The 23,560-nt window shown below is 46.2% G+C and overlaps 1 protein-coding gene across 1 annotated transcript; it reads right to left on the bottom strand.

Moving 5' to 3' along the window:
- Positions 1–239: 239 nt before the first annotated feature.
- Positions 240–12,715, bottom strand: LOC123052826 (prefoldin subunit 1). Its single transcript, XM_044476172.1, has 6 exons — positions 12,463–12,715; positions 12,335–12,388; positions 9,995–10,100; positions 860–866; positions 668–752; positions 240–579 (listed from the first exon to the last, which is right to left on the bottom strand). The coding sequence occupies exons 1-6, from the start codon at positions 12,484–12,486 to the stop codon at positions 466–468; spliced, it is 390 nt and encodes a 129-aa protein (XP_044332107.1). The 5' UTR covers positions 12,487–12,715; the 3' UTR covers positions 240–465.
- Positions 12,716–23,560: the final 10,845 nt, after the last annotated feature.

Here is a 23,560-nt window from a genome sequence, read left to right as displayed (position 1 = left end):
TAGGGTTTGACCCGTATCCAAGCAATGAAACCGCATATATACTAGTGTGGTGAAAGCTTTTGCAGGCCACGATAAATTATTTACATGCCGGGTGAGAGTTTTTGTGGGCCGCAGTAAATTATTTACATGCCAGGCTACGGATGCGGTTTCTATTCTGGCCAGAAAAATGGGCCGTATACTCGCTGGAGTTATACAGGTCCCCCACTTTTACAGGGCCTGCTAGAGATGCTCTAAGCTTGTTGTCATGGAAAGCGCACGCAATATAGATAAATGATAATTCAACATCATACAACATTCAGGCATGGATTGTCCACGTCATATTTTTCACAATATGATGATGGAAGGTAAGCTCATCACAAATCCAGTTCCAGTTAAGCTCATGACAGAAGGGGCTTCTCCTTCCTCAGGGCAAAACACAAATCTTGTTGACACGTCCCATCTAGAAATACATTCAGAAACAACCTCTCACTGAACAGTCATTGAGAGAATCTGGCGTGCAAGCCCAGGGTCCTGCTGAAGTAGCTCTCTAACGTTGTTCTCCACTTCTCCCAACTGTTTCTCAAGATATTCCTTGGAAGTCTAGCCATCATAAAAACCAATGTGAGTGAGGATCCATTTTACCCTTCAAATTTCGACACAACAGAACAAGGGTCATTCGCAGGCATACCTGCATCGACGATATTGCAGTCTCACTATCATTTAGCTTTTTCTCTTGCTCATTTACCATAAGTGATCTCGGCTCCAAAATAAACCTACAAATAAAACGATGTATAAACATGATATTATAAATACAGTTACCATACAAGAGCAGAGCAGTAAGCAGGCCCCTGGCAGAAGCTGATTTTCCAGATTTACTTACACTTTACCTGTAAACAATGAAAAAAGCCATCAAAACCAGCAGGAAGCAATGCATATTTATATCCGATTCAAAATTGGATGATTGCAATTGCATCATTCGATGTGCAATGATGAAATTCAACCCAATGTGTGCAAAGGAAAACTAATAAACTAAATTTAGTCACCCAACTGAAATGTTCTTTACACAAACAGAAAGCCAATGTTCAACCAGTATAGCAATGGCTGCTAATCACGCAAGACAGGCAATGGATCAATGACAATTAACAAACCTACAGCAAAAGTTTTCACATTAAACACCACCAGTATTCACTTGTCACCATTCTGGTAGGTCCACCAATTTCTTCTCCAAGTACACAAAAATTGAAAATAAACTACAAACTACAATCATTGCAAAAAAGGACAGATTTCTAGCTAGCAATAATAAGATGCAGATTCATACTCCTCTACTTAGCTGAAACACAACATTTTTTTAGTGCATCGCTTCATGATATTATCAGCTGAATTACAAAGACAGCTAATTCCAGAGAGTAAATGATGAAAGCATCACTGTACTTCGTATTGCAACCTGGGTGGAAACCACATGAAAATCATGTTTGAAAGTTGTGGTTGCCTACTTTTTAGCTGCCTGAAATTAGTGAGAATCTCAGTCACTTTTTTATAAGCTGGCTTCTCCTCTTGTGCTGCCTTCATCCCTCCCACACCGCGTCGGCTGACAGGCGGATCCAGGCAGCATCCTCACTGACAACCTCTGCACGCCACGGCACCGCCATGGGTCCACAAGCACGAGCGCGTCCTCCTCTCCGAGATGAAGCTACGCAGGCGTCCCTTCCTGCATTCCTAGCTCTCTGTCCAAGTTTGTTGTTTGCTTGCTTGATCTTTTCTCTGGAATGCAGATGAAATATATTCCTCTGGCTCAGTCCCTTGTTTCTCCTCTGTGAGGTCAGGGCATTTTTTGTTGTTGTTTTGTTCTTCCTCTCCTGCCTCTTTTCCCCATCCCTCAGATATGGGACGAAAATGTTGTACTTCTTTGGCATGTTTTTCTTCCGTACTTGCCCGCCCAGAATTATGCGGTGCCTGATGTTCGATTTTGTGGTTTGGCTGGTTCTCTTATTCCCCGGTTTGATTTTCCTTTACACCACGACCATGATTTTTTTAGTTGTACTCCCCCCTGTGAATTGTGGGGAAAAAAATCATTTTTTACCAGGAAAAATGGATTCATTATGTATGTGCATGAGAGTCTGCTTTTGTTTATCAATAGACAGCTAGCCACAGGGTTTTCCACTCAAAACTGCTCTCTTGTTTCAGCACTAGCATGTTGGAAGCTGAGTAGTGAATAAAACAATTTTACTTCTGGTGTAGGTTCTGCTGGAACCAGGGAAGATAGAAGAGTCTCATCCAAGGGCAATGTTAACCTTCATGCCGGTACTAACAAAAATGCACTGCTGAATGTTGCTCTTGGGCTGCCAGTTCGTTCGCTCGTTGTTGCATGAATTTATGTAAGACTTACAGCTAATCGTCTGGTGTATAACTGTGAACTATTCTTGTCCTGCTATACAGAATATCTGGGTGCAGTATATGACATGGCATACTTGTGTCGATGGTCCTGTTATGCTTCATGGTTTGTACGAAGGTTCACTAGATCTGACCTGGTAGACTTGGTTCTATCAGGTAAGTGTAGCATCCAGTAACTACTTTGTTAAATAATTTAAGATTGAGTAAGAAAGAAGGTAAATACCTTTATCCATGGTTGGTCGAAAAGGTGAACAGATGAACCTGAACTCTTAGAAGTCCATGCTAGGTTGGTCTAAGAGAGGTGCCATGTATTGAATCAGTGATGTATGTGGTGCTGCCAGGTCCCATTTTCATGCCTGTTATAGTCTTTTGGTTATGTAATCCTGTTTTGTTTGCTATTGCCATACGTGTCATAGGAGTGGTTAGCACAGCAATATAGCATTAAATGTCACGGCCATGACCTAACCCAGTAGCTGATGATTCACGCCTTCTCCACAGTTATATTTGCTTTTATGGTAGTGGTAGCAGGTTGGAAGATTTTAGAGAGCCACCCGCCTCCTGTGGAGCACTGGAGCCTAACAATCGCAACTTTATGTTCAAACTTCTACAAAATTAGTGTATTGTACTACTTCCTGGCATGTCTTACTTTCCTAAGTTTGGGTGCGATTGTAGACTGATAATCATGCTGAACTGATAATGTTACCATGGCAGAAAAAAAAACTGATGTATCATGTGTTAGACCTTTGAACCTGAGCATTGATAGTTGTGGATGACACTAGGAGAGTTGGGACAATTTTCGTTGGTTTATTTCTCACACAATGCCATGCCAACCTGAGGGGTTGGGGATACATACTTATAGGCTGCTAGCCAGCCAAGCATATGCTGAGATGCTGCTAAGATGCCAGTCTAAGATGCTATCCTAACTGCCAGTCCTTGATGGTCAGGAACTCTATCCTAACTGCCACAAGGACCATGTGCTGCAGCCCCACAACGACCCTAGTACACAGACTTATCCATCATTCTCCCCCTAAGTCTTGTACGTCGTCTTGTGGGAGAGTTGAATCATCCCAATCCTGGAGCAAAGTTCAAGGAACTTGACCCTCCCAAGAGGCTTGGTGAGCAGGTCTGCGAGCTGGTCCGTGGTGTTGATGTAGCTCGCCTCGATGCTCCCTTCTTCCACACAGCTGCGGATGAAGTGATACCTCAGTCGGATGTGCTTGCTCCGTTCGTGGAACACGGGGTTCTTTGCCAGAGCCAGGGTGGACTTGCTGTCCACCAGGAGCTGCACCGTTCTGGTGTCTTGAACGAGAAGATCACCAAGCAGTCGAGCGAGCCAGAGCGCCTGAGTGCAGGCAGTGGAGGCCGCTATGTACTCAGCCTCACAGCTGGACAGGGCCACCACCTGCTGCTTGACTGATTGCCGGCTCACGAGACACTTGCCGAGGAAGAAGAGGATCCCGCTCGTGCTCTTGCTGGTGTCGATGTCGCCGGCGTGGTCGCTGTACCCGACGAAGTGTGCCACCCCCGGACACCTAGGGTAGTGGAGGCCGTGGTCGAGGGTCCCTGCTACGTAGCGGACGATCCTCTTCACTGCCTGCTGGTGTTCCGATGTCGGTCGCTCCATGAACCGACTGACATAGCCGACGGAGAATGCCAAGTCCGGCCGTGTGTGGGTGAGGTAGCGAAGGCTCCCCACAAGGCGTCGGTACTGCGTAGCATCCACTTCCTCCGTCGTGCTGTCGCGGCTCAGTTTTAGCCTCTCCTCCATCGGAGTGAGAGCTGGGTGGCAGTCGGTGAGCCCAGCTAGCTCAACGATGCGCTTGGCGTAGGCGGACTGTCGAAGCGCGATCCCGGAGTGGTCCTGGTGCACCTCAATCCCTAGATAGAAGGAGAGGAGCCCCAGATCACTCATCTGGAAGGTGGCCTTCATGTCTTCCTTGAACGCCGCCACCTCTGCATCTTTGGTGCCGGTGATCACCAAGTCGTCAACATAGACGCCCACCAGCAGGGCATTTCCTCCACTACCCCGTCGGTAGACGGCAGCCTCATGCGGGCTTTGCTCGAAGCCCATCTTCTTTAGCGTGGAGTCCAGCTTGGCGTTCCATGCCCTAGGTGCCTGCCGTAGGCCATAGAGAGCCTTGCGCAGGCGGAGTACCTTGCCCTCCTGGCCGGGAATCGCAAATCCCGGTGGCTGATGCACGTAGACTTCCTCCTTCAAGTCGCCGTTGAGGAATGCCGACTTGACATCCATGTGATGGACACGCCAGCCCTCCTGGGCAGCCAGCGCAAGGAGAAGTCGCACGGACTCCATCCGTGCCACGGGAGCGAAGGCGTCGTCGAAGTCGACTCCTTCCTGCTGCAAGAAGCCTCGGGCCACCAGGCGAGCCTTGTGCTTGATGATGGCGCCGGCTCCATCCCTCTTCAGCTTGAACACCCAGTTAAGGGTGATTGTGTGGTGACCACGAGGGAGGTCAGCGAGCTCCCAGGTGCGGTTTTGCTCGACCGCATCCATCTCCAACTGCATCGCTGCGCGCCATGCCGCATCTCTCTCGGCCTCTGCAAAGGACCGAGGTTCGCCGTCCTCACACGCGAGTTGTAGCTGCGCCTCCACGTCGCGTGGCATCAGTCCCGGCACCGGCTGGTCGCCGAGTAGATCATCCATCGTGCGATACCGCAGCTGTTCGCCTCCATAATACGCGTCGACACGCTCCTCGTCGTGAGTGAGCGGGGAAGCGAACTTCATCGGGTTGTGCTCTGCGTGGGCTGGTGCTGATGAAGACGAACCCGGAGTGGTGACTGCCGGGGCTGGAGTATGCGGCGTCGCCAGTTGTGGTGCCGTCGGCGTAGCAGGCACCGGAGTCGATGTAGTTTTGGGGGCCGGGGTAGACGTGCCCGGCGAAGAGGAGCTGCTTGCTCCCCCGGCTTCCTTGAAGTGGGCGTACTCAACAATGAAGTCGTCATACGTCAGCGTCGAGCCGTCGTCCACCGCCTTGTCCCATTGCCACCCTCGCCCTTTGTTGAACACGACGTCTCGCGCCGTGCGCACACGCTGTGTCTTTGGGTCGAGGATGCGGTAGGCCTTTGAGCCCTCCGCGTAGCCGATGAAGACTCCCGGCGTGCTCCTGTCGTCGAGCTTGCCGATGTGGCCGAGCTCTAGCGAACGCAAGACAGCCAAAGACCCGCAAATGGGAGACCGCCGGCTTCCGCCCATGCCAGGCCTCGTACGATGTCCTGCCGTCGAGTGCCTTAGTAGGCGAGCGGTTGAGGATGTAGACGGCCGTCAGCACCGCCTCTCCCCAGAAAACAGCCGGCATCCCTCTCTGCTTGAGGAGAGCCCGAGCCATCCCCACAACCGTCTGGTTGCGCCGCTCGACGACTCCGTTTTGCTGCGGGCTGTACAGCACGGAGTAGTGGCGCTGGATGCCCTCATCGGCGCAGTACGACACGAATTCAGCCGCCGTTGTCAGTGCGCAACACGCGCAATTTGCGGCCGCTCTCCGCCTCCACACCAACCTGCGTGCACCTGATGGCCTCCGCCGCTTCTCCCTTGCTGCCGAGAATCATCGCCCACATGTAGCGAGAGAGATCGTCGACGAGCAGCAGGAAGTAGCGTCGACCTCCTGGTGTGGCTGGCGTCACCGGGCCGCACAAGTCTCCGTGCACGAGCTCCAGCTTCTCCTTGGCCCGAAAACTCGCCTGTTGGGGAAAGGGGAGTCGTCTCTGCTTCGTCAGTACGCAGATGTCGCAGAACTGCTCCACATGGTCGAGGCATGGCAGGCCTCGTACCATCTCCTTGGCACTTAGACGCTTCAGGGCCTCAAAATGAAGGTGCCCAAAGCGCTCATGCCATTGCCACGCCTCGTCGTCCCGACGGACAGCGAGACAGACCGGTTGTGCCACCTGCACATCAAGGACGTAAAGTCGATTTTCTCCTCTGGGTACCTTGGCGAGAAGGCGACCCTGGCGATCCCAGATGCGTAGGACCCCATGCTCAATCAGCACGCGTGAGCCGTTCTCATCCAGTTGTCCCAAGCTGATGATGGAGTTCCTTAGCGCGGGGATGTAGTAGACACCGGTGAGCAGCCGGTGCTCTCCCGTCTTGGTGGTGAAGATGACGGAGCCGACGCCCTTAATTTCCACAGCAGAGGCATCCCCAAACTTGACGGAGCCTCGCGCATCAGAGTCGAGCTCGGCGAAGAATTCCCTTCGACCGGTCATGTGGTGGGTGGCGCCGGTGTCGAGGCACCACCCCGTAGTCTTGTCCTTCCCGGAGCCATCGCCGAGAAGAGCGTGTGCTTTTGGCTCGTCGAGGTGGATGAGAGCTTTTGCGACTGGTGTCGCCGAAGATAGCTCAATGCTTGCATGCGCCATGAACAAAGCCGTCTCCTCCTCCTTCGCCTGTGCGACGTGAGCCTGGCCTTGTCATGGTTGCCGACACTCATTGGCCCAATGGCCAAACCGGCCACAGTTGTGGCAACTGTTGTCTTGTGTCGGCTTGGGCTTGCCAGCGGCGCCGTCCTTGGCGCCTCTGCGGGCGTCACCTTCGGCACGTCCTTGTGCCCTGCCCCGGGGGCCTCTTCGCGTCTTACGCTGCTTGCCACGCTTGCGGCCGCCCGTCGTGGAAGAAGGCCCCCCCTTCTTCCTGTCACCACGGCTGGCATCCCACGGCTCCCGAGTTAGGAGCAGCTTCCCGCCGGTGGTGATGGGCCCCGAGGAAGGTTGTGGCTCGTCGGTGTCGACGACCTTGAGGCGACCTATCGCCTCCTCGATTGTCATCGTGGAGAGGTCCAGCAAAGACTCGATCGACCGAGCCATCTGCTTGTACTTCTCGGGGATGCACCGAAAAAGCTTCTCGACAGCTCTCTCCTCGGTGTAGGTGGCATCACCAAACTTCACCAACTTCTGCAGCAGGGTGTTGAGACAGAGAGCAAAGTCATCAACGTCCTCACCTGGCTTGAAACCCAGGCTCTCCCACTCCTTACGAAGTGCCTGCAGAGTGGACTTGCGAGCACGGTCGCTGCCGATGCGTGCCGCGGCGATGGCGTCCCAAGCTTCCTTGGCAGTCCGCTTGCTGGAAAGCGAGAACTGCATCTCGGGCGGGACTGCGGCGATGAGGGCGTGTCCAGCGCCCGTCGGTCCTCTTGGTGGTCGACGCTGCTGTCCTGGACTGCCTCCCACATGCGCCGCACCTGGAGCCTGATCTTCATGATCCCGGCCCACTCGACGTAGTTGGTTTTAGTGACGGTAGGCCCCCAGCACTGGGACCAACATCCCTGACCACAGTCCGGACCTCGTAGAGGCCGCGGTCCTGGTCGTTGCAGCCGCCGTCGCGATGCGCACCTCCACCTGGAGCGCGGGCGTGCTCGGCTGCCCACTGCGCCGTCCGCTCTTGCGCCACTTTGGCGCGGTCTGCGTCAGCGCCGTCGTCCGCAGGCGCGGAGCTGTTGGAGCTGCCGGAGCCGCCGCGGAGTACCTTGGCATCCGCCGTAGCCTCACGTGCTGCGTCTGCTGCTGCTGCTGCTTTTACCTCCGCCCTGGCTGCTTCTACCTCCGCTCTGGCCGCTGCCAGCTCCGCTGCAGCCAGCCTCGACACCCTTGCTGCCGCAGCAGCTGTTGCTACAGCTGCTCGCTCACGCTCCTCTGCCACGGCGCGCTCGGCCTCCTGCCGGCGCCGTATGCTCGAGGTAGCCGTGTGCTGAGAGCGACCTACAGACATGGCTCGCTGCAGGGGGGCTGTTGCGTGAAGAGGAGGCTGTTGAAGACGAACTGCTGCTCGACAGTCCGGAGGGAGGAAGGTAACCAGAGGCAGACGGAGCAGCTGCTGCTACCGACTTAGGCTGCTCACAGGAAATGCTCAGGGTACAAGATAACGAGGCTCTGATACCACTTGTTAGACCTTTGAACCTGAGCATTGATAGTTGTGGATGACACTAGGAGAGTTGGGACAATTTTCATTGGTTTATTTCTCACACAATGCCATGCCAACCTGAGGGGTTGGGGATACATACTTATAGGCTGCTAGCCAGCCAAGCATATGCTGAGATGCTGCTAAGATGCCAGTCTAAGATGCTATCCTAACTGCCAGTCCTTGATGGTCAGGAACTCTATCCTAACTGCCACAAGGACCATGTGCTGCAGCCCCACAACGACCCTAGTACACAGACTTATCCATCATCATGTATTAGTTTCGATTTCTAAGTGAACTTGGCTCAGTTGTTCCGTGTAATTTTCCCAGTTAGGATTTCTCTTTGTTTTTATACTGCTCTTATATATAACTCAAAAAGAATTTGTTGCTCTCAGTATATATGTGTTTCCTGGCTTACATATCGTCTAATTACCCGTGGTAACACCAGTGAGGATTTTGTTGGTGCCCCAGCGCTTGCACTGATTGCACCGCTGGAGTTATTCAGAGAACAATTTATTTGAAGCTGAAATTGTTAGCAAACTGCCTGCGGGCGGGCGCCAAGGCACGCCTTTGGCACTAATAGGCAGAAATCTTGGGAGTAATTTCTACCCTGACAGAAAAGAAAGAGAATAGCAAAGTACGCAGGAAAACAAATAAAAAGATCAAGATTGAAATTATGCACATACTCCCTCCGTTCCTAAATATAAGTCTTTTAGAGATTTCAATGTGGACTACATACGGAGCAAAATGAGTGAATCTACACTCTAAAATATGTCTATATACATCAGTATGTAGTCCATATTGAAATCTCTAAAAAGACTTATATTTAGGAACGGAGGGAGTAGATTACAGGTAGCTTGCACTACTCCGTAACGTACAAGAACAACGTGCAACTATTCTATGATAATCTTCAAAGGATGAATTATAAAGTGTCTACAGAGCAAATTAAAATGTGTGCAAGGCTGGGTGCAGCTTGGAGATCTGCCTATGGATGCTAACTACCTTTTCTTTTAGCGAATGCTGGCTGATTAGCTTATGTTTAGTGCTGGTGGCTAATTAGCTATAGATTTGATCCAGCAAGCGTAATCTATTTAGGCGACACCCAAATGGGCCATACAACCATTGTTAATGGGCTTCAGAGGCTGGAAACAATGGGCACCCCGCCAATCGCAGGCATAACAGGGTTAAAGGGCAAAAAATAGACTGAGAAAAAAAATCAGCATAAAGTGTAAAAGGTATCCAAAAAAATCAAAAAACAAAGTATGTTGGGGAGGTGAATTTCTATAAGCATGTAACATCTCAAGCTCAAAATCAAATTCATTTGGGAGGTATTAATAGAAACAAATTCAGAAAATAGTGGTGAATAGTAAAACACCACTAGATGAACTTGTTTTTACATACCTCCAGAATGGATATGAGTTTGAACTAGAAATTTCACATGAGCATCTCCTCCTAACAAGCTGTTTTCTCTTTACAATTTCAGAACTTCCAAATGTGGTTTCCATGGAATTTTTCATCATAACTTGGTTACCACAGGATATTTTCTCCACTGCATCTAAGGACAGTTACCACAGGATATTTTCTCCACTACATCTAAGTAAGTACAGTTTTGGACACATTTGGCAAAGGCATTGGTGTTGAAGGTGTTCAACAAATTTCGAGCGAAAAAGAAATGACAAATAGCTTCGATGCATCCATTAGAAGAAAAGTAATTCTTACCAATGGCCTTGTAAGTGTTCGTATCATCAGGTAATTGGATAAGTTCCTCCAGTGTAAGATATGCACGCTTCTTTTCACTCTCTTTAGAACGCATCTGAGTTTGTAGCTGATGAAAGAAGAAAACTGTTGTAATAAATGTTATCGGTCGGGGAATCTTGGGCACAAGTATATATGCTAGAGATACTGAAGGAATTTCTGACAGAAACACCCATTGCAAGGATAGCCACCACCGAGCAAGAAACCCAACAAGATAACATAAATGATCTATTTCAGCAATCTAAATAGCCATCAACTCAATAAAATCCCAATAAGATAACAAGATTCATATTATCATTATTTATGGCATGCCCATATTGCACAAAGACTAAAACAATGTGATAACATTGCGTGTGCATAATGGCTCAAATATATTTCGGCAATCCAAAATCTATCAACTTCTTATTCCACCGACGTTTCAAACTAAGGGCCTGTTTGGGACTGCTCCGCTTCATTAAAATCAGTTTCAATCCATCAAATTCACTTTGGAGCAGTTTCATACAGAAGCTGTAGCACCAGCAAAGAGAATGTTTGGCTTCCATCTAGCTCCAGCTTCAAGAATGGGAAATTTGGTGGAAAGGATCTATTTGATTGGACGAGGGGGGAGAAACGAAGGGGTATCCACTTACTGGTGGCAGTGGTGGGTAATTCCCCCCCCCCCCCCAACTCCAGCTTCTAGAGTTTTTTGGAGCACCCCCTAAAGAGCTTCGTACCCCAGATTCTAGTTTTTTTGCGGAGCGGCATATCATGGAGCTACCCCGTTTGACTTGTGTTTTCTGGAGCGGAGCTGAATTTAAGGAGCAGAGCAGTCCCAAACAGGCTCTAAGGTAAAAGTTAGAACATACTGTAAAATATGTAAGTTAGGACAGTTGGAAGGTACTCCCCCCGTCCCATAATGTAAGACGTTTTTTGACACTAATGTAAGACGTGTCAAAAAACGTCTTACATTATGGGACGGAGGGAGTACTTATCATTCATCGCTTGAATAAAGATTATGCTCATTAAGGTTGGCATTTACTTTCTTTATGTACACAAGAATTATTTCTACAAGCAATGTACAATATAGCTCAGCCTTTAAAAATGGAGAAGATAATCAATACAGCTTTGAGCGATACACTGGCACCAATTAATTCTGCAGTAATATACCCCGAAAAGCCAAAAAATACTGGCTCTAGACTAGAAACAGAAGAATACCACACCAATTATTATATCATTCAGGAAAAAACAGATCATCTCACAATCCATGGCCCATGTACAATTTTGGTCCTCCTCTGTTCTAGCCAGGGTACTGGATGTCACATAACAGAGTACAACAAGAAATGCACCAGTGCTCAGTAATCACAGCAAAGAAAGCAATGTGAAAACTAGATGACAAGAAATAGATCACCGTAAATTATCCTTAGCTAAACAAAACAGCAAAAAAGCTTTTTAATAAATTAAAGATGCGGTCCAGCGGAATCCAGAGTAAGGAAATATTTGTGTTCCCTCACAAGAACTCAAAATGTTTCCATTCCTTTCTCTGAAATGATCATTTCCTCAGCTATACTTGAAATGAAGTAACTCAACATATAATGCCAACTAATTATAATGAAGGTAAGATCTGATGCAGATTATGATTATACATCGGTGGAACTACATATATGTATGGAAAACAAAATAATCAAACGTTTTCCCTATTTTTCTGTTTTTTATCAAAACATTCAACTGATCAATCAATTTCTGATGTAAAGGGAGTGTTAGGCACCCAATTTTGCAAGAATCAATACATCAGAAACACAATTGCTTTTAGTAGTTTAAATACAAAGAACATCAGGTAGAATTATGAACATCTGCTGCTGCTGGCTAATGCAGCGAAATACGGCCTATGGAATTAAGTGTCATTTAGCGAACTGAAAAGCCAGCTCAATAAAATCAAATCAATTACAGACATTTGCTGGGGGGCTATCTAATGCAGTATGAAAGCTTATCGTAGTGAGTGTCAATGAGCAAACTGAAGAGTCGGCTCAATGATACAAACATTGTTGGGTAGAATCACAATCTAGAAACGGGCAGCAATGCTGTTCGAATAACCACCAAAAGCATACCGCTCGGGTACAAGATTCCAGCGCACGAATCTAGGAAAGGGGTTTCTAGCAAACGGAACATAGTAAGACCGAACATCCCCCCCCCCCCCCCCACCCACACACACAACAACAATCTTTGGAGATGAGATGCCCATGCGTATGCATCGTGACCAAGACGGAACTAATCAGGCTATTTATTTAGAATAATATAATAAGACGAAGCAAGGGTATAGGTTTTGACCTGTTTGATCTTCCCGGTGGTCTCGATCATCCGGCTCTGCAGCTCTACGAAAGCCTGACGCCGCGCAAAGAAGGGTGCAAGTTAGAAGGTTGGCACCCAGAGATCAGCCAAGAAAACTTAGCACTTACCGCTCGGTTGGGTTCGTCCGCCATGTAAGGGGATCTGGTGAGATGGGGAACCCTAACAGCGAGCTCGACTCCAACAGACAGGAGGGGCACGCGGAGAGTGGAGAGACGACGGCGGGCGGCGCTATTCGGGTCGGCCGGCCACAGGCTAAACCAGAAGCCTGGAGCTCGGAAATGACGGGACGGGTTGGGCCCGTTCGCTACCCGGCCCGGACAAGGCCCGCCCAACCTTTTCGGTCGACTTCGGCGTCAAGGCCAGCTTCTGCGGATTTTCTGGAATCTGGAAGAAAGAAAAGGGCCGGTGAACGGTAATGTAAAAAGTAAAATTTTGTCTCAAAGCAAATGTAAACGTAAAATTAAGCAAATTTACACCACGAACGCCAAAAATAGTGCTCCAACATACAATGTAGATGTTAAAAAAATTGAGTGCACAAGGCTCTTCGCTGCATCCAGTATGGAAGAATCTATGGAATTTAATTGTATCCGGCAAGGTAAAAATATTTCTCTCGCATTGTATACGCAATGCTATTCCATGCTGTTGTGTTCTAACTAACAGACATATATCCCAGTCTGCACAACGTCCTATTTGTTCACTACATGCGGAAGACACGGTGCACCTTTCTGTACAAGTGTGAAAGAGCTAAAAAAAATTGGAGGATTGAGGCTACATGAAATAGTGAGCACAGTAACAATGCCGGGGCGCTCGGGTGCAGAAATTTTAGAAATATTTTTATGTGATCCGTCACATAATATAAAGTATATGGATGTAGTCCCACTCCCTAAACCTATGGTTATTGCAAGTTGGTATTTATGGTGGCAGAGAAGGGTCATTTGTCAGAAACTGGTGCAACCACCGGTACTTCCGGGCCAAGCGATCCAAGGTTTGACCTTGAACTATGTGTGTGCGCATCTAAACCGGCCGCTACTACGACGATTGAGTTGTTGGAAGAAGCCACTGCAAACAAGGCCGGGCCGGCAAAATCCGAGGCCCCGTGCGAAATCCTAAAAAAGGGCCTACCTCGCTACAGAATAGAAATATATATATCAATATAAATATATAAATAGAACTATATAAAAAATCACCTATGTTCAGTATAAATATTGCATATGTTTGGTTGCATAGTCTTCCATTAAATAACATCATTCTTTTAGCTTTCTTTATTAAAATGAAATCGTCAATGGTATTCTCGAACACTAGGCCAAACCCTAGTATATATAAAATATAAAAAGAACAAAATTAGATAAAAAGTTTGGCAAAAATCAAAAGTCAAATCTGCTAGTGAAGACAGAACCCACGGTCAAGGCGGGGCCTCACGAGGTCACTGATCCTTCGTGCTCCTGTTCTTATCATAAGCGTAAGCAAAGGTCATAGAATCGATCTCGATTTGAGATTGTCGCGCCGTTGTGGAAGAAAGGAAAAGGCGCAAGTCACACGACGCCGATCGCCCAGTCGCCCACGGTGCCACGCGCTAGACTTGAGCATGGACCCTTTTGGCATACAGTACGTGTCAGACAAGGATCGGCCAATCGGGAGGCATCTGCTCCGTGCGACACAAGCCGTCAGGGGCCCAGGAGGTCAAGATTGAAGGCAACTGGGCCTGCTCCTGCTGCACTGTTGTTAGCAAAAAGAGGCCCCTTAAAACTGGTGGCCCTGTGCGAGCGCACAGATTGCACACCCCTAAGGCCCGGGCCTGACTACAAAGCCAAGTTGCACTAAATATGGACCTAACATTTTCAGAGGAAGATAATATGGGGGCATGTGGAGCAATTCTGCGAGATGGTACTGGCATGTTGATTGCAATAGCGACTGCTAAGCTTGATCGTGTACCTGATGTTTGTTCCGCTGAGGCTGCAGCTCTGGTAGAGGGCCTGAAGCTTGCAAATATAGTTGGTCGTAATTCAGTCCGGATGCAATTAGACTGCATGGTTCTAATAGAATCCCTGCAACAAAACGTGGTTCGATGGTAGCACGCCCAATTCTGGAGGAATGCCGATTACTTTTAGTTGGTTTCAGGAAGGTCATTTTAGAGCATTTGTAATCGTGATTCTAATATGGTAGCTCGTGTGCTAGCGCAAAATGGTTGTGTTGATCGACCAAACTTATGGTTGGACTCACCTCCTGCTTTTATTTATGAACTTTTTAGCAGATGGTGTAAGCGTTGTTTGATATTAAATATTAATAAAGCTAGCCATGACGCCCTTCCCCTAAAGAAATAGATGTAAAAAAATTTACTCAAATTTGCTCTAAATGTAAAATACATCACTTGTTGACGAATATTTGTATCACCAGCCGCCGCACAAGCAAAAACTTGTAGTGTCGCGCTAACGCCCAACTGCCAAGCAGAAGTTTCTCGCCACCCGCCCGCCCTCCTGCCGCCCGCCGGCCCCCCCGGACCAAATGGACGGTTCCCCCGACCCCACGGCCCCCATCGCAGACCGCCACCGCCATGGCACCCCAAAAATGTTGTGTCGGATTTGCCCTCACCCCCACTCTCTCGTGGCCGCCACCAAAGATGAATCATGTTGCGGCCAAACCACATGGTGGCCGCCGCATGCCGTCGACGATCGCAGATGTTGTTGTTGCCGATGGCGTGCCCCCTCCTCCATCACCTCATGCCCCGCCGCCGGCCGTGCAGAAGGAGTCGCTGACGCACGCGGCCACTGTCTACAACATGCTTGGCGAAATGTCCCAAAGGTAAACAAAATCTTCTTCTTTCTCAATTGTTTTTTATCATGTTCATATGAATAGAATGTGAGATTGTGTGTATGTGCATTTGTAGTGTTGGTGATGAAACATTTATGCATATGTCAAATGTTGTGGCCCAAGATTTTGTCTCTCAAGATTTTTTATCACAAAAATATGATACGTCATTTCATGATGAGAATCTTGACATGGAAGAAGAGGATTTTGTTGAGAATGTGAAGGGAAGAACCACCAACTACTCGAATGTCGAAGATGTGTTGATTTGTACCACGAGTCTCTCTTGATGCATCTGTGGGAATTGACCAATCGGCTGCCACATGTTGGAACCACATCAAAGAATTCTTCCATGAGCGAAACACAAGTGGTCACTTTCCATCAAGGATTCTATTTGGCACTGATGGGCCACTATCAACGTCGAATGCCAAAAATGGGCGGGTTTCTTGACCAATGTTGATCGCGTGAACCCAAGTGGCTGTGATGAAACCAACATGGTAAGTGCTTGCTTTAGAATGCTTTCTCATGAACCCAAGTGGTTGCATATGTTCCTAATGAACGGGGTTTCTTTATTGTTTGTAGTCCATGCTTGCTCAAGGTTTGTTCCAAGAAAGAGGGGAGAAAGGGGAAAGAAGAAGAGGAAAGGGAAATCATTCTCTTTCCAACATTGCCGCAAAGAGCTCAGGGATGAGGAGAAGTGGAAGAATCGGGAAGCTTTTGAAGTTTCGATGAAGAAGAGCTTGGTTGTCGATGGTGGTGGTGGTGGTGGTGGTGGTGAGAAGGAGCTCCACTCCTCACTCAGTTGCCAAAGCATATAGACACGATGGAAACAAGAAAGCAAAGGATCAAAGGCTGGAGACAATGATCTTAAAGAAGAGTCTGAAGCCATTGTCATTGCGAGAAAAGAGTATGCTAAAGAAAAGAAAAACTCTTGAAACTGAAAGAAATGGAGGAGAGTGCGGAGGCCAAGGAGAAGAGGGCAACGGTCGAGGAGAAGAGGGTCGACCTAGACGAGAGGAAGGTGGTGACCGAAGAGCTTAAGCCAGTGGAGAAGAAAGCGGATAAGTTTATGTTCATGCACACAAGTGGCCTCGACGCGAAGCAACAAACCGTTTGTGGAGCTTTGTTGCGACGAAATGATCGTGAAGAAGATCATGATCATGAGGAACTTGATGGGTGTCTCTGGAGGAGGAATGGGTTGCTTCGGAGGAGCAACCAGTGGCATGGGAGGAGGAATGGGCAGCTTCATGAACATGATGGGAGGTGGCTTTGGTAACACATGGGGTGGCATGGGAGGTGGTGCTTCGTGGCATGATGGTCGACATGGGAGTTGGCTATGGTGGTAACATGGATGGCATGGAAGGTGGTGCTACTTGTGAGCTGCGTTGGGATTTTCCCCGAAGAGGAAGGGTGAAGCAATATAGTAGCGAATAGTATTTCCCTCGGTAGAGAACCAAGGTTATCGAACCAATAGGAGAACCACGCAAACACTCCTTAGCAGTACCTACACAAACAAGAGCAAATACTTGCACCCAACACGGGCAAGAAGATTGTCAATCCCCTTATACTCGTTAATTGCAAGGATCAAATCTGGTAATAGGTGATAGATAATTTGCAAAGTAAAATAAAAGAAAGAAAATTGCAGCAAGGTATTTTTGGTCTTTATAATATGATTAAAGTAGCATGGGGGCCGTAGTTTTCACTAGAGGCTTCTCTCTCATAAAAATAGCATAAGGTGGGTGGACAAATTACTGTTGAACAATTGATAGAAAAGCGCATAGTTATGACATTGTTCATGGCATGATCATGTATATAGGCATTACGTCTGTGACAAGTAGACGGACTCATGCCTGCATCTACTACTATTGCTCCACTTCGAGAGTGATTCTATGTTTGCCTCTCTACGTATTAAGTTCATAACACATAGAGTAATGCATGAGGTATGATGACACAATGTAGACAGAATAAAACCAAGAAATATGATTGAACCCCGTCGTTTTCCCCTTTGTAGCAAAAATACAATGCGTGCCTCGCTACCCCTTCTGTTATGAGGTGAGGACACCACAAGATTGAACCTACCACAAAGCACCTCTCCCACTGAAGATAAATCAATCTAGTTGGCCAAACCAAATGGATAAATTAGAGAGAAATACAAAGCTATAACAATCATACTTAATAAAGTTCAGAAAAGGCTCAATTAGTTTTGATTAATAATCTCATCATAAACCCACAATCCATCGGATCCTAATACACACACCGCAAAATATGATTACATAGGATAGAACTCCGAGGAGAACATTGTATTGAAGATCAAAGAGAGGGAAGAAGCCATCTAGCTAATCACTATGGACTCGTAGGTCTGTGATAAACTACTCACACATCATCGGAGGTGCAACAAGGTTGATGTAAAACCCTCCTTGATCGATTCCCCCTCCAGCAGAGTACCGGTGGAGGCCTCTAGATGGGATTGCAGAAGAACAGAGGCTTGCAGCGGCGGAATAATTGTTTTGAGTATCCTTTTGGTGTTTTGGGGACTTATGGGAATTTATAGAAGTGGAATTAGGGCAAAAGGAGTGACGAGGGGCACACAAGCTTAGGTGGCGCGTCCCCCCTGGGGATGCTGTGTGAGCTCGTGGCCCTCTCGTACATCTTCTGGTCTCCTCCCTAAGCTTCTAGGATTCCTTCTGGTCCAGAAAAAATCACCGTAAAGTTTCATCCTGTTTGGACTTTGTTTGGTATTGATTTTCTGCCAAACAAAATAATAGACAAAAACAGGAATTGGCACTGGGCACTAGGTTAATAAGTCAGTTCCCAAAAATGATATAAAATTGCATATAAAGCATACAAGATTAATAATATAATAGCATGAAACAATCAAAAATTATAGATATGTTAGAGACGTATCAGCATCCTCAAGCTTAATTCCTACTCGTCCTCGAGTAGGTAAATGATAAAAACGGAATTTTTGATGTTGAATGCTACCTAGCATGTCTATCGTGTAATCTTTTTATGGTATAAATATTGAGAAACGATGAATTAATTAGTACTAACATAATAATATCCATGAATACAAGAACATAATCATTACTTTTTCAAAATATAAGATGCTTAACGAATGTTATCCCTACTCATTGAATTATGTAAGCATGGCATGACTCTGTCTTCCTCACATAAGTATAAATCAGGAGCACCCCGGTCTCAAGTCAAGCAATTGGATCATACTTTTCACGCACTTCAACATTTTCAACTCCACTCAATACATGAGTATGAGCCATGGACATAGCACTACGGGTGGAATAGAATGTGGTGGTAGGGATTAATAAGGGAATAAAAAAGTGGAGAAAGTCTCACATCAACTCGGTGGATCGTTAGGCAATGGAGAGGCCTTTCAATCGACATCGATGCGAGGAGTAGGGATTGCCATGCAACGGATGCACTAGAGCTATAAGTGTATGAAAGCTCAATACTGAAACTAAGTGGGTGTGCATCCAACTTTCTTGCTCATGAAGACCTCGGGCATTTGAGGAAGCCCATTAGCAGAATATACAAACCAAGTTCTATAATGAAAAATTCCCACTAGTATATGGAAGTGACAAATAGGAGACTCTCTATATGAAGACATGGTGCTACTTTGACGCACAAGTGTGGTAAAAGGAAAGTAGCATTACCCCTTGTATCTTTTTCCATCATTTTTTCTTTCCTCTTTATTTTTGCAAGTCAGGAACCTCATCCTCATTCTTTGGAGGACTCATTAGTCCCCATCATTGTTTTCCTCACCGGGACATTGCTCTAATAATGATGATCATCAAACTTTTATTTAGTTAAACTCGATAAACTGAAACAATATGACTCTATGTGAATGCCTCTAGCAGTGTACCAGGATGTGCAATGATCTATTGTAACAAGTATAACAATGATTAATGGTGGCTTTGCCAAAAATATCATGTTAGCGCTATATGATCATGCAAAGCAACATGATAATGAATACACATGTCATGTGGCAAAACGGTCGAAGTTGCATGGCAATATATATCAGAATGGCTATGGAAATGCCATGATAGGTTAGGTATGGTGGCTGTTTTGAGGAAGGATATAATGAGGCTTATGTGTGATAGATCGTATCATACACGGGGTTTGGATGCACCGGCGAAGTTTGCACCAACTCTCGAGGTGAGAAAGGGCAATGCACCGCACCAGAGAGGCTAGCAATATGTGGATAGGTGGGAGTGTTGTATTAGTCCATGAACTCACATTAGTCATAAAGAACTCATATACTTATTGTGAAAGTTTTATTAGCCCTCAAAGCAAAGTACTACTCACATGCCCCTAGGGAGGAGGTTGGTAGGAGTGAACCATCGCGCGCCCCCGACTCAAACAACACAAAGGATTTCAATCAGAAGTAAAAATGCTCGAAGATCCCCACCATGCCATCACAGACACTTACTGATAACACACAAGTATAGGGGATCACGAAAGTCTTCGAGGGTAGTATTTCACCCAAATTTATTGATTTGACACAAGGGGAGCCAAAGAATATTCCTGGGTAATACTGAGGCTCCCACTGATAGATGGGCTCCTGAGGCTCCCACTAATACATGGGCCCCTCGACGGGCTCTCGCTCAGGTGCTGGCTTTGGCTGAAGTGCTTGGGGGGTGTCAGGCACCAATAAGCATAAATGTCCTCGGGCATGATAGTGTATTTGCCCCTAAAAAGATCAAACAAAGCAGGCACAGTCAAAGTAATAATCTCACGAGTCCCCTAACTGAATACTAAGTTATACCGGAATCTCCTCGGGCCATTGTTAATAAAATTATGCTCGACCATACTACCATGATCAAGATATTTGGTAGGTAAAAGCCTCTCTTCCGCCTCGTCATGCCTAATAGGAATCTCAAAATGTCTAGCGAGGCGGGAAGCATAGATACCACCATAAATAACGCCCTTCAAACGGTTAGTGTGTAACCGTCGAGCAATCATAGCCCCCAAACTGAAAGTTCTATCACTATAAAGAGCACGTCGCAAAGAGCGTTCCACTCTCCCACCATCCAGTCAAACACCTCCCGGCAAATAATGAGTAATAGCGCAAAACGGGAAAGTGTAAACTAGCAACTCTAGCTTCAGAAACTCCTCTCAACTCTCCCACGGTTACTTCAGATATAAAATCCGCGACGTCCCTAGGATGTGGCTCTGGAGAGATGCACTCATTGGGAATCATGCAAACTTCACAAGATTGCTCAAGTGTCATCTCTCTAGGAATATCATAGAGGTGGAATGACACCATGGGTATATCTCTTCTAGCATGGAAATGAAAGTTTTGCACGAAAGTATTAGTGAGGAGGAGGTATTGGTCACACTTATCTTTGAGGAAGGGAATAATGCCGACATTGTTTGCCAAATAATAGAAATCATCAAAAATTCTTGCATCCCTCAGGAATGTGTCGCACCGCCACTCGCACGGTCGCACCTCGGCCGCACGAGGAAGATTGTACTTGGGCTTCGGGATTTCCTTAGGACCCCGGCTCGAAGAACCTCTCAACCTCCACTTAAGCATTTTCCTTTTATCTAAAAGTTTCTGAAATTTTTAGTACCTCAAAATAAAAGTGAACCAAACTTGACAAGATTGATAGCAACTACTCCAACAAGTGTCTAGAGGCTATATCATGCATCAAAACTACTTTGGACAATACAAATTCAACATGCAAGCTCAAATACATGGTCACCACAGCAGCAAAAAATTACAAAATATAAAGCACTAGAACAAAAACTAATTAGAACATTGGCGGAGCCACATACCAAGGAGTAATCCCCCCAAAAAATCGGAAATGAAGCTCCGAGCAAGGAGATCAAAAATCGCACAGGAATGAGCAGGAACACGGGTTTGAAGGCAATGGTGATTTTTTCTAGAAGAAGGAGAAGGTTGTGAGTGGCTGGAATAAGTGAGGGGCCCCTGTGGGATCCACAAGCCCACTAGGCGCGCCCTCTGAGCTTATGGCTCATAGGTGCACCCCCTTTGGGGTGTGTTAAGTGCCAAACATTCTTAAATATTGTAGAAGAAATCATACTAGTTTTTTCAGGTCATTCTGAGAACTTTAGTTTTGGGACATTTTTTATTGCACGGATAATTCAGGAAATAGGATAATCATGTTATTCTACTTTATTAAACTTTAAATAATAGAGAGTAAATAGTATGTACAACAGGTTGTGCTTACTAAATTCATCGACCACATGCCCCTAAAAAAGAATTCATTAATAAGGCTGATCAAGTCTTATTAACAAACTATTTCCGAGTAACATGAAACCAAAGAATCTTCGTATAACACTAGGTTACCTCAACGGGGATATGCATCTCCCCAACGATGAGAGTTTCATATTTCCTTTTGACGGATGGAAGAGGGAATTTGAAACCTCCGATAGTGATTGTAGCAATTTTTTCAATAGTGTTGATACTATTCGCTGAACTTTGTTTCTTCGGAAAATAAATTGTATGCTCATTAGCATTAACTTGAAAAGTAACCTTGCTTTTGTTGCAATCAATATCAGCCCTTGTAGTATTCAAAAAGGGTCTACCAATGATGATCGACATAGCGTCGTCCTCAGGCATATCAAGTATAACAAAGTCTATTAAGATAGTAACATTTGCAACTAAAAGAGGCACATCCTCACAAAATTCCAATAGGTATAGCAGTTGATTTATCAGCCATTTGCAAAGATATTTCAGTAGGTGTGAGCTTATTCAAATCAAGTCTTCTATATAAAGGAGAAAGGCATAACACTAACACCGGCCCTAAATCACATAAAGCAGTTTTGACATACTTCTTTTAATGGAGCATAGTATAGTAGGTATTCCTGGATCTCCTAACTTCTTAGGTACTCCACCCTTAAAAGAATAATTTATAAGCATGTTGGAAATTTAATCTTTAGGTATCTTTCATTTATTAGTGACAATATCTTTCATATACTTATCATAAGGAGGTTGTAAGTGCATCAAGTGCCCCCTTAGTGGTTTTGGAGCATTGAAGACAAATGGGTTGAGGGGACTAATGTGTTGTGAGTGTACACATGAGTTAAAGTCCCTAAAGATTTGGTTTAACCCATGGAAGACGACCCCTAAAAATGTATTTCTTCAAGTGAAGAAATTGGTGATGAAATTGGTACGACCTTTGAAGAAATTGATGTGAAGACATTGAAGCTTGAAGACTTTTGTTTTCTTTGTTTCTTTATTCTTATTTTGAGTCATAGGAAAAAACCGTACTATTAAAGGGGATCTAGGTGAATCATAGTTCACATTTCCAAAGTGATGCTCAAACCTATACATACACAAGACGCTTCGAGTGAAGCCTTTGGAAATCTCCGGAATAGATGACGAATTTGCTAGCGACAGTGACAAAGTTCATCTGGTCATTAACGAATTTGATCAGGCTGTGGAGTTAGGATTTCGCCAACACGATCTGCCTATTGTGAGGAAATTGAGTGGCCCAACGAAATTGAGAGTTCAATTTTCCGACCATTGCTGCGCCGCGGGCCAACTGTCAAGTGGATCCTTATCCTGACAACGGTCATGTCTAAGAAGTGCATTTATGAGAATTCATGTCGGGTTGCCCTTGGCTATAAATAGTTGCCCCCCACACAACTACTTGTTGATTGGCTGCTTAGAGAGAACTTGACAGTTGTCATTTGAGAGCAACACGTCCTCTGATGACTTTGAGAGAATCCTAAGTGAGGAAAAACTCAACCAGAGCGAAAGTGATTGAGCATCACTGAAGAGATTGATCTGTGTGATTCGACGCATGTTAGCTTTGAAGACTGTCATTCTTCTAGACATGCGTCATGTTCTAAGCACCCAAGAGTCATTATGATGTGCGAGTGAACAAGTCTGTGAAGGTTTTGGGAGTCTACCTTGAAGACTTATACTACAAAAAAACACTTCCTTGATGATACGTGTTTGTCATAGTAGGTCACGTTTTCTGTCATGCATGTACATCCATGACGATTTTATGACAAAATCAAGATAGTCATACTTGTGTTGTTGCACAAGTGTTCCATGACAATACTCAAATTATCATCACGGAAGTGTCCACTTCCATGACAATAAATGGCGCGTCATGGAAGTGTTTTCGTCAAGGGTAACCGACATGTGGCATCCACCGTAACGGGTGTCCGCTAAGCTATCGGGTCCGATTTTGGATCCGATAACCCGTTAACAGCAATGACCAATGGCAATTTTCTACGTGTAAAATTCTCATTGGCCGAAGGAACCACGTGTCAGCTCCATGTTGGGACAAATGTCATCCAGCGAATGGACGGGGCACGCTTATGATATGCCGACACGTGGCTCGGCCCAACAGTGGCCCATTTAGGTTAAAAGGTCGGCATGTTTGACTTGGTCCAAAGGTAGCGGGCCGG

Source organism: Triticum aestivum, chromosome 2D (genome assembly GCF_018294505.1).
Source record: "Triticum aestivum cultivar Chinese Spring chromosome 2D, IWGSC CS RefSeq v2.1, whole genome shotgun sequence".
NCBI lineage: Eukaryota > Viridiplantae > Streptophyta > Magnoliopsida > Poales > Poaceae > Triticum > Triticum aestivum.
The sequence above is the reverse complement of the archived record's forward strand: the minus strand, read 5'-3'. Positions and strand labels throughout refer to the sequence as shown.

Excerpts from the sequence above, each read along its gene's own strand:
- LOC123052826 (XM_044476172.1), bottom strand. The coding sequence starts at position 12,486 with ATGGCGGACGAACCCAACCGAGCG. Across the intron at positions 12,389-12,462 it reads CGGACGAACCCAACCGAGCG|GCTTTCGTAGAGCTGCAGAG; the intron begins GTAAGTGCTAAG and ends GCGCGGCGTCAG. Across the intron at positions 580-667 it reads CTGCAATATCGTCGATGCAG|ACTTCCAAGGAATATCTTGA; the intron begins GTATGCCTGCGA and ends TATGATGGCTAG.